The sequence below is a fragment of the Gigantopelta aegis genome, chromosome 9 (genome assembly GCF_016097555.1).
Source record: "Gigantopelta aegis isolate Gae_Host chromosome 9, Gae_host_genome, whole genome shotgun sequence".
Classification (NCBI taxonomy): Eukaryota; Metazoa; Mollusca; class Gastropoda; order Neomphalida; family Peltospiridae; genus Gigantopelta; species Gigantopelta aegis.
The window spans coordinates 54,895,606-54,914,371 of NC_054707.1; the positions used below are offsets into that span (position 1 = coordinate 54,895,606).

Here is an 18,766-nt window from a genome sequence, read left to right on the forward strand (position 1 = left end):
GAATGGGTGTTAGTGTTAAGAATAAGATGGGGTGGGACAATAAATGAGTGGATGGACAGATGGATGGATAGATGGATGGATAAATGGATGGATGGATGGATGGATGGATGGATGGATGGATGAATGGATGAATTGAATGGATGGATGGCTTGGATGTCTGGATGAATCGATAGTTAAAGTTTGTTTTGTTTAATGACACCACTAGAGCACATTGATAAATTAATCATTGGCTATAGGATGAATTCATTGATGCTGTCTGAATGAATTGAAAAATAGTGTCTAATAGGGTAAATTGGATGGATGGACAGATGGATGAATGGATGTGTATACCACAAGGGTGAAGAATGGATAAAAATACATCAAATATGCATCTATATCAAGTTCTGGATTGATTTTCAGTGCATGATTTTCTTACAAATGTGTTGGTGTTTTCTGTTTTCTCTGAAATATTTCTTAAACTATTGGTCTCCTTTAATAAACTATATATATCTATTTAAAAAACCCAATGACTCCTAAAATGTATTTGAACTGATAAGTCATTAATACTAGACCTGCATTTTAACCACTGGGTTTTTTAAAATTTTGATCTTGTTAAATAATTATGTCAAAAGCTATATAAATTACAAACAGGAAACGAAGATATCAAACATCTGTGTAATTCAGTCAACCCAAATCTTTATCATCAAGGGACACTACTCTGGGCACCTTGAGATAAGAAATTATAGCAAGATACACAGACTGGAGGGATAGTCCAGTCTAGCTATAAAAGATAAATATCTACTATCAGTACACACATGTACCAGAACTTTGAGTGCAAGTTTGAGTTCTAGATGAGAATTTCAATGTTTATAAGCACAGAATCCAGTCTGAACAGCAAGTTCTTGAAATAACAAGTTTAACAAGTCCACACTATCATTTACCTGCTATTGTCTTCTCTCTCAAAATAATCAATTCAAAACTAACAATATATACGACCCCAATGTCAATTGCAGAATGCAAATCAATCAAGCCACAATCAATAATATGAAAACTGAAAAAAATATTGTCTCAATGACAAATCGTGCGTACAAAATCATATTTACACCAAAGATATATTCATTCTTCCATTGACAAACTATATTTTTGTTAATTCTATGAATCACAATCATTGAAATCTTTGGAAGTGTTCCAGCTTGATCCATAATGCATCTGAAATCCAAGAATAATATGTCCTCTTCGCTGGTTCCATTTACTTGACAAGGTGATCAAGTTTCTAACATTTATGCTACACACATATGTTATGAAGTGTTTTTATTTTGTTGAAAAATGTGGGAAAACCATTAGACACATGTCATTGCAGGAAATTCTTTTGAGCACTCGTTTTGGAGACAGAGAAATATTTGCAGTTGCTGATGCTGCATATAGGGTCTAGTGAGCACCAGCTTAATAGGCAAATGGCTGTCACCATTTGTTGGTAATCTTGTATAGTTAACGACAATGTAAGTGGCAGACCAAAACTGTTGATATAACCTGTCACATGATGGATTTGTTTATCAACATTTATTGTATTGTTCTGAGTTGTCTCCTTGACTCTGTTGTACAGGATTCATAAAAATAAACGTCAACTAAAAATCATATCAAATATGTCTTCACTGAAGCATGCCATTTTATTTTTACTTATTATATTATGTAACTATATATATTATCATTCATTGTAGTACAATAAGAAGGACAATTCAGACTAATACATAAAATAATGTAAGTTAAAAAGTAGAGTTGCACAAGAGTTGATCTACTACTTGTAAATAGCCCTCTGTCAATCATTTTGGGATACAAATATATACATTTATAGCGTTAAATTTTATTTTAATTTAACTAAATAATTTCATGTAATATTTGACATTTTGTTAGAAAATAACTGGGTTCCTGCAATTTTTGGAGTTGAATATTATAATGCATGTAATTTGGTGAAATTGTCTATCCACCGAGAGTTATCTAATTCTAACTATTTATAATGTTTACAAAATGGATGAAGAAGACAGCATACACAGTGCATTTCAAATCATTTAATCAATGTGATTTTGCCTTCAGTACACATAGATCAAATATCCTGCAACTCTGCCTTCAATGAATTATGTTTTACATGGAATATATAAAGAAACAGAAAAGTAAGAAAATACACATTTAACACTAATTATTAGTACAAAATTTCCAACAAGAAAAAAATTCCATGCCACCATTCACAAGACACATGCAACCATACTCCACTCAATAGATTGTTTTTAAAATTAAAATAAAAAATAAAAATAATATTGGATATCATGCAGTAATCAAGCTCACTATATTTCAGTCTTACCTCTCAAACTGTAACAGACTAGCGGCCTAATTGACTAAACTCTCGTAACTTTGCGATCTCGCAGTGCAATGCTAAATGACTTGCAAAGAGGATACTTTGTTGTCTAGCAGAGCCTAAGATAGCTTTGTGAATTAGGCCCTATATTGTCAAAGCTTCAATGGACATTTTGGACCAAACCGAAGCTAATGCTTATAAAACTTTATGATTTGAATAATGGCTCCAACTTCACAGTCTAGATTCAAAAGGCATGCAATTTGTATGTTTTTGTCTTATGTCTAAGTTGGAGTCCTGCCCAATTCATAAAGCTTTTTAATGCCCAATTCATAAAGCTTTTTAATGCCCAATTCATAAAGCTTTTTAAGGTTGTGCCAGAACTGATCACACTGGGGGAGGTCGGAGGCAAGGCACCAGAATTATTATTCTATGCATGTTGGTTCTGATATTAAGGTTTTTTTCCCTTATACAGTTATCCCTCAACAAACTGGAATCCTGTCAAAACCAGCTAAGTTTTATGATCCCTAATTTTCTGAATTCTAAAATGTGACCCTCTAAACACCAGATCCTGTCTAAATTGGATACATATTAGGTCCCCGCCATGATCCGTATCATTTCACTGTATGTATTTAGCTTATATAACATTTTATTTTGTGGGTGGTGGGTATACCTATAAAAGTTCCTCCCGTCCCTCTATGTGATAAATTCTGGACCAGCCTTAAGCATAGACCTCATCCCAAAATGTCTCCTGAAGACTCAACCCTTGCAATTGCCTACAGTATCATGCCATGGAAATTACATTAATTCTCCACGGCACTTTTTTTTTTTTTTTTTTTGCGGTGTTTATATTAAAAAAAATTCCCACGGCATGTTTTTTGCCAGACATTTTCTTAATTGCATGGGTTGATACAGGTTAGTGGTTTCCTGGGGTCAGGTGAGGAGGTATCACAGTTTAACAGTAAACCGAACTTACCTCATTATGCTGTTCCACCACCTCTTCATGCTTCTCCAGCACCACCTCAGGCTGGTCCTCTTCCTCAGCATGCTGTTGATACTCTTCTACTTCTTCGTAATGCTTCTGCTGCTGTTCTTCAACCTCCTCAGTATACTGCTGCTGTTCTTCAACCTCCTCAGTGTACTTCTGCTGCTGTTCTACCTCCTCAGTGTACTGCTGCTGTTGTTCTACCTCCTCAGTGTACTTCTGCTGCTGTTCTACCTCCTCAGTGTACTGCTGCTGCTGTTCTACCTCCTCAGTGTACTTCTGCTGCTGTTCTACCTCCTCAGTATACTTCTGCTGCTGTTCTACCTCCTCAGTATACTTCTGCTGTTGTTCTACCTCCTCAGTGTGCTGCTGCTGTTGTTCCACCATCTCCTGGTCAAACCTCTGCACCTCTTCCTCATCGGTCACCGACGGACTCTTGGTGTGGTCCACACTGTGACTCGGACTACAGCTCCGGCTTGGGCTGCGACTGCGCTCAAAGCGATCCTGTTGTTGAGTCACATCTGCGTTCTCCTGTTCCTCAACGGGTTCCGCCTGTATTCTGATTTCCACATCGTGGTGACCCCCGGTCATGTCTTCGTACTCATGCCCCTCGGTCTTCCCTTCATCGTAGTTGATGTGCACAAAGTCGTCTTCACTGTTTGGCGTCACCTCTTTCTGTTCGCGCTCCGGTGTTGTCTCCACGACTGTGGTTCTTTCCGTAACAATAAAATCTCCGTCCTGAGTAACCTTTTCGGTTTTCGTGACAACCGTGTTTGATTCGTCGAAGTGGTGTTCATCGCCATTTCCCATCAAGTCGTACAAGGGGTTGGCCGATGAGGATGCTGATGTTGTAGTTGTTGTTGTGGTTATGATGGCGTTTTCATCGTTATTAGAAAATTCATACAGAGGGTTCGATGTGTCCTGGGAGGTGTTCTCCTGTGGGTGCAGCTCATCATAGCTGGAATCCAGAGTGCTGGAGGTTTCGGTTTTGGTTGTGAATTCATACAGTGGGTTGGTTGAATCACCATCCTCGATAAACACAGCTTTACTGTCAGACGACATCTCGTACAGGGGGTTCGAAGATGCACTTGTCGACACTTCAAAGTTCATGTTGAAGGAGTCAGCAGTTCCATTCTCAGGTTTTCCATTTGAAACCTGAAAAAGAGAGAAGAAAATTATTTTTAAAATTGGATATACAGAAGTGTTTGTTAATATAAACTGCATTTAATTCATAAACCCTTGTTTAACATTCAACAGCCAATGTTTGTGATTATTTATTCACTCTTTCATACATCCATTCAATAATTTATTCATGCATTCTTTAAGAAACACAAGTCATTCATTTATCTTTTCATTATTTAAGAGATATTAAATGACAATTACATGTTAACAGAACAAATTTATTTTTAACATAAATCTTTGTAAATCCCCCATCTTCAGTAGATTGTGAGATGACTTCACCATTGGGATGTGGCAATGGTGAGTTATATATGGACAGGGACATTTGTGAGTCTGAATAAAATATAAAAAGAATGTACTTAATGCAAATGATTGATTGTACAGAAAGAAAGAACGAAATGTTTTATTTAACGATGCACTCAACACATTTTATTTACGGTTATATGGCATCACACATATGATTAAGGACCACAGATTTTGAGAGGAAACCCGCTGTCGCCACAACATGGGCTACTCTTTCCGATTAGCAGCAAGGGATCTTTTATTTGCGCTTCCCACAAGCAGGATAGCACAAACCATGGCCTTTGTTGAACCAGTTATGGATCACTGGTCGGTGCAAGTGGTTTACACCTACCCATTGAGCCTTGCGGAGCACTCACTCAGGGTTTGGAGTCGGTATCTGGATTAAAAAATCCCATGCCTCAACTGGGATCCGAACCCAGTACCTACCAGCCTGTAGACCGATGGCCTACCACGACGCCACCAAGGCCAGTTGATTGTACAGATAAATGTACATGTAGTGGTGGTTGGACAATGTTTCCTCCCATAATATCTCATGTGGTTCTTTATAACAAACCTTGAAAAAAAACCCACAAATTAAAAAAAAAAATATTGCTTCACTATAACTCTTTTAAATGAGATATGCATAGAAATTTACATGTACATCGGCTCATATTTTAATACTGGCCTCATAAATAATGTAAATGAAAAATACCCAATGTTCCGCTGCAACATACAGTCATATGAATAGAGGTATGGCTAAATAAAGAGTCACACAAAATACACACGAACGTTTACACAGACTAACAGAAGGGTGGGTTCTTCAATAATAGTTGGGGGTTTTATAGATGAAAGGAAGGAATATTTTATTTATTTATAATTACAGCTATATGCATAAGTGTATGAGATAAGGGGCAGTTGCCCCCCTAGTGCTGGAGCAAAACCTCAAATTCGGGCAAAATGTGCTAAACTGAGACCTTTTTACCATGTATTTCCATCATTCTACCTGCAAAATTAGTTGTAATCCTTGTTAAAATGTGTAGTGATTCATTTTCCACCCTATATAGCTGTTGGTAGTAATATTAATATGAATAAATGTTGTTATCCAGATTTGGGAATATTTTTTTAATTTGGGCAAATGCCAGCCTTCCCCCAACTACAAAAATGGGATCCCGTACACCTATGGCTATATGGCATTGGACATATGATTAAGGACAACACAGATACAGGCATCGAAATAAGCATTGCGTCTGGTAACCCATTTACAGGTTACCACAAAATATAGTCTGGTAACCTATAGGTTTCCACAACTATATGAAAGTTAGAATTGAATTCCTGTTACTACTATGCGGTCGTTCTGAAATTGTAACGGTGCGCGCGAACATTGATACGAGAAACGAAATCCGGAAGTAAATTTATCTAGTGGGCGCTGCTTAAATGCGGATTGCCAAAATTGCTTTACAATTGCACAAGTGCGCACGAACATCGGTGCAATTTTGTACGAGAAAACAAAACGCGGACATAAATTCATTTAGTGGACAATGCTTAAACGCGGAGTGACTTGTGCGCGAACATCGATGCAATTCCTGACGAGAAAATGAAACGCAGAAGTCCTGAATGCATTGCCTGGTTTACGTTCGGAAACGAAACTACCATTCGTTGAAATTTTTTATCGAGAACGAAACACCGTTCTCAACTTTTCTAACATGTGGTAACCTCCCGGTAACCTGAACGACCGTTCTCGACTTATTTCGATGCCTGCAGATATTGACAGAGGAAACCCACTGTGATGATGCAATTGGCTACTCTTTTCAATTACCAGCAAGTGATCTTTTATATGCAGTATCCCACAAACAGGAGAGTACATACCATGGCCCTTGTTACATCAGTTGTGGAGCACTGGCTGCAACAAAAAATAGCACAATGGGCCCAGAATGGGGATCGATCCAAGACCGACGATGTATCAGGCAAGCGATTTGCCACTGGTCTACGTCCCACCCCTTTTTTGGATAGATATGTATAGCAATAAACATTATAGACAATGCAAAGTCAGTGATGCAAAGAAATTGGCCAGAATAAAGACATTTGTTACTAATGAAATGAGTCACTATGTAACATCCTGTACAGTGAATGACCTGTATCAGTCTAATTTACAATCTGTCTGCAGTAGATTGGTTTTACAGTATACTAGGGGCAGAATATAGCCCACTGGTAAAGTGCTCGCTTGATGCGCGGTCAGTCTGAGATCGATCCCAGTCGGTGGGCCCGTTAGGCTATTTCTCATTCAAGCCAGTGCACCACGACTAGCATATCAAAGGCTGTGGTACATGCTATCCTATCTGTGGGACGGTGCATATAACAGACCCCTTGCTACTAATGGAGAAATATAGCGGGGTTCCTCTATATGACTGGTATATCAAAAGCCATGGTATGTGTTATCCTGTACTGTTTTCTGTGGAATTGTGCATACAAATGACCCTTGTTAATAATGGAACAATTTAGCAGGTTTCCTCTCTAGGACCATATGTCAAAATTACCAAATGTTTGACATCCAACAGCCGATGATTAATAATCAACGTGCTCCAGAGGTGTCATCAAACAAAACAAACTTATAAACTTTTATAGTATACTATTAAACTTGATTATACCATTATAGCAGGTCAGTCCAAATAAAATCTAGGTGCTTGCACATTTTGATAGAATAAATCTAGGTGCTTGCACATTTTGATAGAATAAATCTAGGTGCTTGCAAATTTTGATAAAATATATCTAGGTGCTTGCACATTTTGATAGAATAAATCTAGGTGCTTGCACATTTTGATAGAATAAATCTAGGTGCTTGCACATTTTGATAGAATAAATCTAGGTGCTTGCACATTTTGATAGAATAAATCTAGGTGCTTGCACATTTTGTTAGAATAAATCTAGGTGCTTGCACATTTTGATAGAATAAATCTAGGTGCTTGCACATTTTGATAGAATAAATCAGATGTTTAGAAAATATTTTGTTAGAATAAATCTAGGTGCTTGCACATTTTGTTAGAATAAATCTAGGTGCTTGCACATTTTGATAGAATAAATCAGATGTTCAGAAAATATTTTGATGGAATTAACAGAATCTGTATTGAATATGGTTAGTCCACTTAATACACAAATAATTAAAAGTTATATAATCAATAGAGATTTGGTTTATTCCATAACAAATATTTTGTGAACATTAGATTTATTCCATGAAAATGTGCAACCACCTATTCACACACTAGCTAAACAACAGTTCAGTTCATCCTAGTCTAGGTCTCGTGGGTGGTGCAATGCACTCACTTGTGGGTTTCAAATCCAAACGCTGAAGTGTGATTAAAAAAAGCAACCCAAAAATCATAAAACTTCAGTAGCAGATATTTTTTGGGTGTGTGTATGTGTGTGTGTGTGTGTCCAGAGGTCCCGACCCCCCTCTTTTTGAAAACCAACCATAACCTTTAAAGGGAAACGTGATTATATTAACTGTTCTGTGTAACAGGAGAGATCAGTCATCATATTTGAACCCCCTTTTCAGAAATCCTGCATGTGCACCTGAACTTTCACTTAAAACTTGCACAAACTATCAAATATCTGCCATTATATTAACAAAAAACCCAAAAAACTAAACAAAAAAAAGAACCCAAAAAGCAAGAAAGAAAAAAAAGACCACCACACAAAAATTCTTCCTCTAGTTAAATGTTATTAACATGACTGGTTTTAGTATTTGTACACTAGATAAAAATATATGTTTACTTCAGACAGTGTGCAAATTTGAATATTATTATTTATATTAATACTATTAATATAGACTATAGTATGTTTCTTTCACACACTCTGAACAAAAGTATAGTTTTACATTAACTATTTTACATTACATTTTCATGGTCATAATGGGTTACGCAAATTCTGAATTTTTTTGGCCTGAATTTTGCCATCAGTACCACAGTGAACAGCTCATTACAAATATATGTATCCCATAGTTATTTTTTTGTAACTAGTGTACCAGAAATAACTTTCCATATTGACTCATGTGGAAGTATGTGTGAATCTCTTCCGACTCTATAGGCTAGATAAAAATGGACTTGGTAACAAAGGTTAGAGTCATGTGTGCAGTGTCTACTCATATGTAACGCACCATCAACACTGCAGAAGAACACAACATGTTATAATATGATCTGCAGGGCGGGATGTAGCCGTTTGGTACAGCGTTTGCTCGATGTATGGTCAATCTGAGATCAATTCACGTCGGTGATCCCATTGTGCTATTTTTCTTTCCAGCCAGTGCACCACGACTGGTAAATCAAAGGCCGTGGTATGTACTATCCTGTCTATGGGATGGCGCATATAAAAGATCCCTTGCTACTAATGGAAAAATTTAGCAGGTTTACTCTCTGTCAGAATTACCAAATGTTTGATATCCAATAGGCAATTATTAATAAATCAATGTTTCTCTAGTGGTGTCGTTAAACATAACAAACTAATATGACCTGAAGAATGTTTCTGTTTTCTTCGACTTTCAGAACACAGAAAAGGCCACACACTTCTTATTCAATTAATTTCTCTCTCACTTTTTACACCATATGTTAAAATATTGTCAGACATCAGATCTGTAGTTTAAAATATGCTGAGGTGTTATTTTGCATTCCAGTACTGGCTCCACCGAGAGCAAGTTTTAAACAGCTTAATGTTTTTCACAGTCACTTGTTAAGTAGCATTATAGAATATGACATCTCTAAACCAGATATGCCATAAAACTGGAGTTTTTACTTGATCCCAAGGGTGTACAGTTTAGAGGGGATTCACTGTGTGTGTGTGTGTGTGTATATATGTGTGTGTGTGTGTGTGTGTGTATATATATATATATATATATTATTTGAATAACCAACAACTAACCACTAATCCCTGTCCTGGACAGACAGGCCTAACAACTGAGGTGTGTGTCCAGGACAACATGCTTGAACCATAAACATAATAATGAACAAAAAATGAAAACTTATCCAAAACTGAGTATCAAGGGTTTTTCCCACCAGTTTAGACCATATGGTAATGGTTTGCTAATGCAAATGAGAATGCTACAAAGTATATGTCACTTACTAATCGTAACTTGGCATGGTGTAAAATGAGTCAAGATTCGGTGACCCGTGGCAGGCCAGGCAATATATAACTAGTGATAAGACGAGTACTTTCTGACACAAACTTTGACAATCACATTCTGTAATGAGCCCCTGACAGGACATTTAATGGTGGCTTACATGACCCATTTTCAACAAAACAAATTACTGAGTTTGGTTCTCAAGCAACCAGAGATAAATGTAATAAATATTTTTACAGAAACGACAAACAGAACTTGTTGATTCAAATACAAACACATGCCATTATTATTAGTTAAAGTGTGACAGTGGAGACTACCCGTTAACTGTAACCCGATTGTTAAAACTGCCTTGACTAGCTCAGTTCTTTTTTTAATAATAGTATTTTTTTTTCCTTTAAATTTGTTTTATATATTTACAAAATAAAATATCAGCCAATCACCTCAATAATTAGTGTCTTTATATTTGTTCACAACTGGTATGCACTGTCCTGTCTGTGGAATGGTGCATATAAAAGATTCCTTGCTGCTAATAGAAAAATTTAGTTGGTCTCCTGTCTATGACTATATGTCAGAATTACCAAATGTTTGATAACCAAAAGCCGATGATTAATAAATCAATGTGCTCTAGTGATGTCATTAAACAAAAACAAACTTTAACTTTGTATTTGTTAAAATACGTAGCTAGCCTATGTTTCATGGTAGTTTTTCAATGGTCAGTGGTTAGTTGTGATTTTTTTTACGTCTATACTGCTGTGTCACAACTGCCTATTTTTGGCATACAGTTATATGCTGCACCGCACACAGTAGATATAGCCACCTACATTTTCCAAACAGTATCTCACTTAAAAACATAATGAACACTAAAACATTTATACAATAAATGTCCATTCTTGTTTAATTTATCGTACTGACATTCTGGCATGTTTTGACACAGGTGTATGAAATATTACAGATATTGTTGAAGTAACTCAACATACAGATGCAATAATCATTTATGAAGGAAAAAAACTTAAGTTAATTAATTTTTTGTAGGAAATATATGCCATTACTACCCATACAATGTCTACAAATTATTAAGTATCTGTGACTTTTTGACAACACACTAACTCGCTTCAAAAATAGTGAGTTGGAAAGAAAGAAGGAAAGAAATGTTTTATTTACCAATACACTTAACACATTTTATTTAAAGTTATATGGCATCAAATATATGGTTAAGGACCACACAGATAATGAGAGAGGAAACCTGCTGTCACCACTTCATGGGCTACTCTTTTCTATAAGCAACAAGGGATCTTTTATATGCACCATCCCACAGACAGGGTAGTACATACCACAGCCTTTGATATACCAGTCATAGTGCACTGGCTGGAACGAGAAATTGCCTAATGGGTCCACTGACGGGGATCGATCCCAGACCGACCGCACATCGAGCGAGTGATATAGTGGGTTGGATGCACATGTATCACACTGGCTCAGTACAGATAATTTTCAAACACATTTGCCATAAATACAAATATTGATTAAAAATGAAAAATTATCCCACAGGTTACAGGCACTTACGTTTCCCTTAAATATACATGTAGAATAGTAAAATACTTGTTCTACATTTTCAAAATAGGATGGGATACAAGAAGAGTTACTTCCCCTTCAGCTCTAATGGTCTTGCCTGCTCCTAAAACCTGGATGTAAGAACATTTGTTTCTTCTTTTTTGTGTGTGTTTTCTAAATACACTGTAATTCAACAGTTAGGTACTTCATTTTAAACAAAAAAAACTACACTTTCTTCATCCTATTTATACTTGCATGTAAAAGCAGTTGTATAGTTGTCAAAAACTCACCGAAATCCAAGATGCCAAAGAACGAAGTTAATTAGAAAGTAGCACATGCATGTAATACAAACATCCTAATTCCTTTGGGAAGCAGGAGTCATGATTTTATCTACATGTATACCCAGTAAGCTTCTACAGAAAACCACACTTGCTTCTGTATTATCCTAGACTCTCTTCTCGTCTGTTTTAAGTGAGGACGAGAGCCAGGAGATAGCTTTACTTTATTAATATCATGATTTGAAAGTGACCGGTCAATGATAGCTTTACTTGTTGGTGTTACAAAAGTGAGCAGTTGAAATAATAATCTAATTTCTTAGAGCACCGCCCTCTACTTATATACTACAACTGATAATCGTACACCAACAGGTTAAAGTGCAAGTGTGTCATATTAAAATTACTAACTACCTCAAATACAGTCAAACCTGTCTTATAGTTTGTTTTGTTTAACGACACCACCTGAACACACTGATGTATAAGTCATCATCAGCTATTGGATGTCAAACATTTGGTCATTTTGACATGCAGTCATAAAGAGGAAGCCCACTACATTTTTTCATTAGTAGCAAGGGATCTTTTATATGCACCATCACAGACAGGATAACAAATACCATGGCCTTTGATATACCAGTTTGTGGTGCACTGGCTGGAATGAGAAATGGCCCAATGGACCCCAACGATAGGGTACGATCCCAAACTTACCACGCAACAAGCAAGCTTTTACCACTGGGCTACATCCCGCCCCCAGACCTGTGTTAAGCAGCCACCCAAGGGAGTACGATAGCTGATGATGGTGCCAGCCACCCAAGGGAGTACGATAGCTGATGATGGTGCCAGCCAACCAAGGGAGTACGATAGCTGATGATGGTGCCAGCCACCCAAGGGAGTACGATAGCTGATGATGGTGCCAGCCACCCAAGGGAGTACGATAGCTGATGATGGTGCCAGCCACCCAACGGAGTACGATAGCTGATGATGGTGCCAGCCACCCAAGGGAGTACGATAGCTGATGATGGTGCCAGCCACCCAAGGGAGTACGATAGCTGATGATGGTACCAGCCACCCAAGGGAGTATGATAGCTGATGATGGTACCAGTCAAATTGTTCATAAGTTCTTGACCTGAACATGCCACATTAAAACAACCAAGAACATATTGGATGTATAAGAATATATGCTACGAGCAAGAAACTTTTAAGTCAATCTGAATAGCAAGTGGGCGGGATGAAACCAGCCCAGTGGTAAAGCACTTGCTTGATGCTTGATGCGCAGTTGGTCTAGGATCGATCCCCGTTGGTGGGCCCATTGGGTTAATTCTTGTTTCAGCCAGTGCTTCACGACTGCTATATCAGGATAGTACTGGTATATACTATTCTGTTTGTGGTATGGTGCATATAATAGATCCCTTGCTACAAATAGAAAACTTTAGTGGGTTTCCTGTCTAAGACTATGTCAGAATTTCAAAATATTTGACATCCAATAGCCAAAGGGGCGGGACGTAAGCCAGTGGTACAGCGTTCGGTCGGTGTGGGATCGATCCCCGTCGGTGAGCCCATTGGGCCATTTCTCATTCCAGCCAGTGCACCACGACTGGTATATCAAAGGCCGTGGTATGTACTACCCTATCTGTGGGATGGTGCATATAAAAGATCCCTTGCTGCTAATCGAAAAGAAAAGCCCATGAAGTGGCAACAGCGGGTTTCCTCTCTCAATATCTGTGTGGTCCTTAACCATATGTCTGACACCATATAACCGTAACTAAAATGTGTTGAGTGCGTTGTTAACTAAAACATGTCTTTCTTTCTTTTCAATAGCCGATGATTAATAAATGAATGTGATCTAGTGGTATCGTTAAACAAAACAAACTTTAGAATAGGAAGTACCATGAAGTGTTATGAGGAACACAGAACTGTAGGTTAATGTTTGTTGGATACAGTTTGCGGCTTGATCTGACAAAAGAAAAGAAGTGTTTTATGACATACCTTAATGACACACACCTACACACACACCTCCCAGCACCTCTTAAAATAATGGCTAGTTGGAGTCTTTAAGTAGGGTAATTGCATCAGTTAATCTAAAGGAAGGAATGTTTTATTTAATGACACACTCAACACATTTTAATTATGGTTATATGACATTGGACAATTGGGTTATAGACCATACAGGTAATGAGAGGAAACCTGCTGCTGCCACACACTGAGCTACTCATTCCGATTAACAGCAAGGGATCTTTTATATCTTTTACATGTACTATCCCATAGACAGGATAGTATTTCATTTTTAACTTATATTCGTGCCCTCATGTCCGATGTTAGTGGTTAGTGAGAGAGAAGAGGGTGTAGTGGTCTTGCACCTACCCAATGAGTTGTTAAAACTCACTCTGGGTGGGAGCCTGTACTGGGCTGCAAACCTTGTACCTATCTTCCTTATGTCTGGTGGCTTAACCACGGCACGTCGGTACAGGAAAGTACATAATACGATCTTTGATATACCAGTTGTAATGCATTATATTCTTTCTTTTGGGGTTTTTTTTATGATTACTTCCCCAAAGTTTCACAAATCAAAAACATAATATTTTATTTAATGGGCACTTTAAAAAAAAGACTAGACTGTTTTAATACAATATTGAATTTTACAGTTATATACTTAGTCAAATTATTGCTTTGCTTTTACCTGATAAGTATTGGGTACGTATTGTGTTTTTAATAACCTACATTTTATTGTGTTTCTGACACGATACTGCACATGTATTAAATTCTGAGCCAGGATATGTTGGCGTGTCAGTCCTGACGTCACGTGCATGTGTAATGAGTCTCAACCTTATAAAAGATCTTGGCCGGTTTTGTGCACATAAAAAAGTCAAACCCATGCAGCCTCGGTAATAGAATTTACTAGACATGAATAAAGTTTATTGCATTCCACTGTATGACTTGCTGTGAAATGCAGACACATCTTGTTACCGGATAACAGTGTATGTACTGTTTGCAGTCCTGCAAATCTGTTCATTTGCAAGTACAGTGAAACCTGTCAAACCAGCCACCTCTGATAAGCAACTGCCTGTGCTAAGAGACCACCTTAATATCCCAATGATCTATAGTTAAAGTTTGTTTTCTTTAACACCACTAGAGCACATTGATTAGCAGCAAGGGATCCTTTATATGCACCATCCCACAGACAGGGTAGTACATACCAGTCTTTGATATACCAGTCGTGGTGCACTGACTGGAACAAAAATAGCCCAATGGGCCCACCGACGGGGAGTGATCCCAAACCGACCGCGCATCATGTGGGAGCTTTACCACTGAGCTACGTCCCACCCCTGTTAGGGCATTATAAACATATACATGTAAATGATGAGGAGGAGATCAATGATGAAGCCATAGTATTTCCTATTTGGTATGGGGCTACTTGCTGTTAGTTGAGCTGTCTTGGTATCACCCGAGATTGGGATACGTGGAACCTGCATCCCCCATTTGGGGTTATAAACTTGAGAGACAATCCCGTAATTGCACCTGTAAATTGGGGTAAAATTTGGTGTATGTGACCCAACACTTTCCCACTGATTCTAACAGTACATCCTCTCTAGGCTGAAACCAGTACTGGAATGAAAAATCCCCCATTGCTGCACGTAGGGCACGAACCCAGTACCTACCAGTCTCAAGTGTGATGCCTTAACCACTACACCACCGAGGCTGGTACATCACATTCATTTAACATTAGACACAAAAACAGTCTAGCTAGTGACTGTTATCATTCACCCTCCAGAGCATGCCTCAGAATACACACTGCAGTGCTGCAACTGAACCACATACATGCACCTTTAACCACGGTGTGAAAACTGACAGTTTGAGGAGCGAGGCCGGTGTTTACAAAGATGAAGTGACTTACCAAAAATCTCTCGACACACCTACAAAGATACAGACTGCACCTGTATGAGTCTTAAGACACGAATTACACCTGCATGAACAGGATACACAGCACACGAAAATATTTACCGGCTTGTGAAGAGCTTGATGAATTAAACATCCGATGGCAGAACGTTGTTTCACACTAACAGACTGGTATACCAACCCTCCACCAACTAAAACCACCGACCTGTGACTGTAACAGTCCGTGTCAGGTACTGTTAATTCAGCCATGCTTCACAAAAGCAGACGACATTCACTGGTAACATATCTTCCTGGGTGCACAACACTGTGGGTGTGTAGGTGTTGGAATGTGTGTGTAACGACACGTTGGCACATTTTAAACTATGAGTATTTGGTAATTGTTAATATATGTTTATTGTAATACTTGTCAAAACAGGGAGACATGAAACCTCTTATTGAATAGCAAGAGTGGGATGTAGCCCAATGGTAACATGCTCACTTGATACGCATTGGGTCTAGAATCAATCCCCATCTGTAGGCCTACTGCAGGGCTTCTAGATTATGGTAGCCCCACTCCCATGGCTAGTGATATTCAATGCTGGGCTAGTAAATAACTGCTATTACCATGCCCGACAGCTAGTGAAAAAACAAGTTGTTAAATGTTGCATTTAAATCTGTTTGGTAAATAGGAATATCCTGCCCCAACCCCAACCCCACAATCTTAGTGTTTTTAATCTCTATCTCCTTCTTTAGGTGACATATTCAATTATTACTATTAGTAAAATTGTATTAAGTAAAACAGGGCTAGTGAATTTTTAATGTTGGCAAGTAAATTTTTAAAATCACTGATCCCATGATTAGTGGATATTGTACAAATTCTAGAAACCCTGCCTACTGTGCTATTTCTTGTGCCAGCCCCTGCTCTACAACTGATATAACAAAGGTGGCGGTATGTACTATTTTGTCTATGGAATGGTGCATATAAAAGATCCCATGCTGCTAATTAAAAAAGAGTAGACCATGAAGTGGCAGCAGTGAGTTTACTGTCGATTCTGTCATTAAGTTCGAGCCCTGCTGTGCAACACCTAATTTATCAGGAAAGTGATGGTAAAAAACAAACAACCTCAAGCCTTGGCTTGAAACTGACTTCAAAATATCAGTACTGTTTGATCTTTATTAAAAACTGTTTAGAAGTGCATTGTAGCATCCTAATTCTTGACACTTTACCAAGTCTAGTCATACACTAAGGCATATTTTTGACTGTTATAGCTGTTTTTATAACTAAAATCGTACTTTACTTAGATTTTATGGTTTAGATTTCACCATTGCACAGTCACCGACTCATGTTTCAGATGAGTATGTGATCCCAGATTAAAGTATAGGTAGTGCATTAGATACTGGTACACAAGTCTTAACATGATTGACCCGTAGCAATCAGCTCAATACTATTAAATAACTTCAAAGGAGTAAACAAAAATATTAAGTATTGAAATTGAATACTAGCATATTAATTCACCTCCTGTATATTATACATACATGTACTTATGCAGATTAAAACAACTAAATTTAGAAGCAATGGCCACGTTAAAGTAAAAACCTTCCTGCCTGCCTGCCTGCCTGCCTCTATCTCTCACACACACAAATTATTTTTAGAAAAGCATTTGTTAGTATAGAATGAAAGCAGTTTGGTATATTATTTCCTCCTGTCATGACGTGGGGTCCATGTACAAGCAACTCACTACTTGTGAGTCACCGAGTGTTAGGTGCAGCACAACCATCAGTCAAGTGTTGGGAGTTTGACTGTCAGTGTCTGCAGCTGCACACAGGAATGGTCACACCTAGCACTAGCCAGACACATACACAAGAATTAACCATCTCGCCTACCATAAACATTTTGGTGCACTGTGATGAACATCCATAGGTGCAACAACAAACCAAGTTTCATCCACCTAGGACTTACAGTTTGTAAGAAACCTATTTTAAATGTAAAAGTTTTAATGCAAAACTTTAATGCAGAAAAGTATTACATACATATAACCTTTTTACTAGAGGTGAGAACAAAATTTAATATTTCATCCATGAAAATATCCTTCCAAGATGTGGATATTTCATGCTGTTTAGTCTAGAATATGGTACCTATGCAAGAGTGCATATTCTTAGTTGTCTAAGTATACAAGCACCTGCCTCTTTTAAGTTAGTAAGTTATATATTAATCAGATGTTTGCTCATTGTTTATGTAAACAAAGCAAACCTAAAGGTTAAAACATGCAAGTCCACTATAGTGTGGGTGGCAGAAATAAAAGCCCCAAATCCCTAAACAGTCAGGAAACAGAGATGCAGACTACAATATAAATTATGCTGTATTTGCCATTAAAAATTATGAGGAAAGAAACAGTTCTTGTAAAACTAATTTCAATTAACAGTGTCTTAGTAATATTACTAGTGGTAGTGGTAAATGTATTTTAAACAACAACTCCATGGAATTAAATGTCTCGACTACAATAAACTTTCTATTTGGTGTCATTAATAGTTGCATCCATAAATATTCACTGAATGCATGTTAAATTTAATTTTTTTGGCTAACACACATTAAAATGAACATGCACGGATACACGTATAAAGTTTCAATGATGTAGAACATTCGGTTATGAGAAATGGAGATACATGTAAATGTTAAACTTTAACAGGAAGGAAGGAAATGTTTTATTTAATGATGCACTCAAAACATTTTACTTAAGGTTATATGGCATTAGACATATGGTTAAGGACCAAACAGATATTGAGAGAAGAAACCTGCTGTCGCCACTTCATGGGCTACTCTTTTCGATTAGTAGCAAGGGATCTTTTATATGCACTATCCCACAGACAGGGTAGTATATACCACGGCCTTTGATATGCAAGTCATGGTGCACTGACTGGAACGAGAATTAGCTCATTGGGCCCACCGACTGCGCATCGAGCGAGCGCTTTATCACTGGGCAAACTTTAACAGAGCTAAGCACAAAAGTGGCCACCATTCCTGCTGGGACCATAATCGGAAAACTAATATACTACTCAAAAGAATTTAAGGGTCAAAAATTTATAACCAAATAAGTTTCAGAGTGTATTAGATTGATGATGTAAACTACACCAAAAATTTAATTTATTGTTCCATATTTACAAAAAACCACAAATAAACGTCACTGTATACAAGA

At 37.6% G+C, this 18,766-nt stretch overlaps 1 protein-coding gene and 1 long non-coding RNA gene across 7 annotated transcripts in view; one reads left to right on the forward strand and one right to left on the reverse strand.

Annotated features, from left to right (window-relative positions):
- The window catches only part of LOC121382266 (involucrin-like), a 145,872-nt gene that overhangs the window by 67,378 nt on the left and 59,728 nt on the right, over nt 1-18,766 (reverse strand). For 5 of the 6 annotated variants that reach the window (XM_041511832.1, XM_041511828.1, XM_041511829.1 and 2 more), the window contains exon 3: nt 3,303-4,466. In XM_041511832.1, the coding sequence (XP_041367766.1) occupies nt 3,303-4,466 (1,164 nt within the window). Of the gene's footprint in view, nt 1-3,302; nt 4,467-15,591; nt 15,713-18,766 lie in introns of those variants that run through there. The other variant, XM_041511833.1, reaches the window with a different exon arrangement.
- The window catches only part of LOC121382268, an 88,236-nt gene that overhangs the window by 27,374 nt on the left and 42,096 nt on the right, over nt 1-18,766 (forward strand). The window lies entirely within an intron of this gene.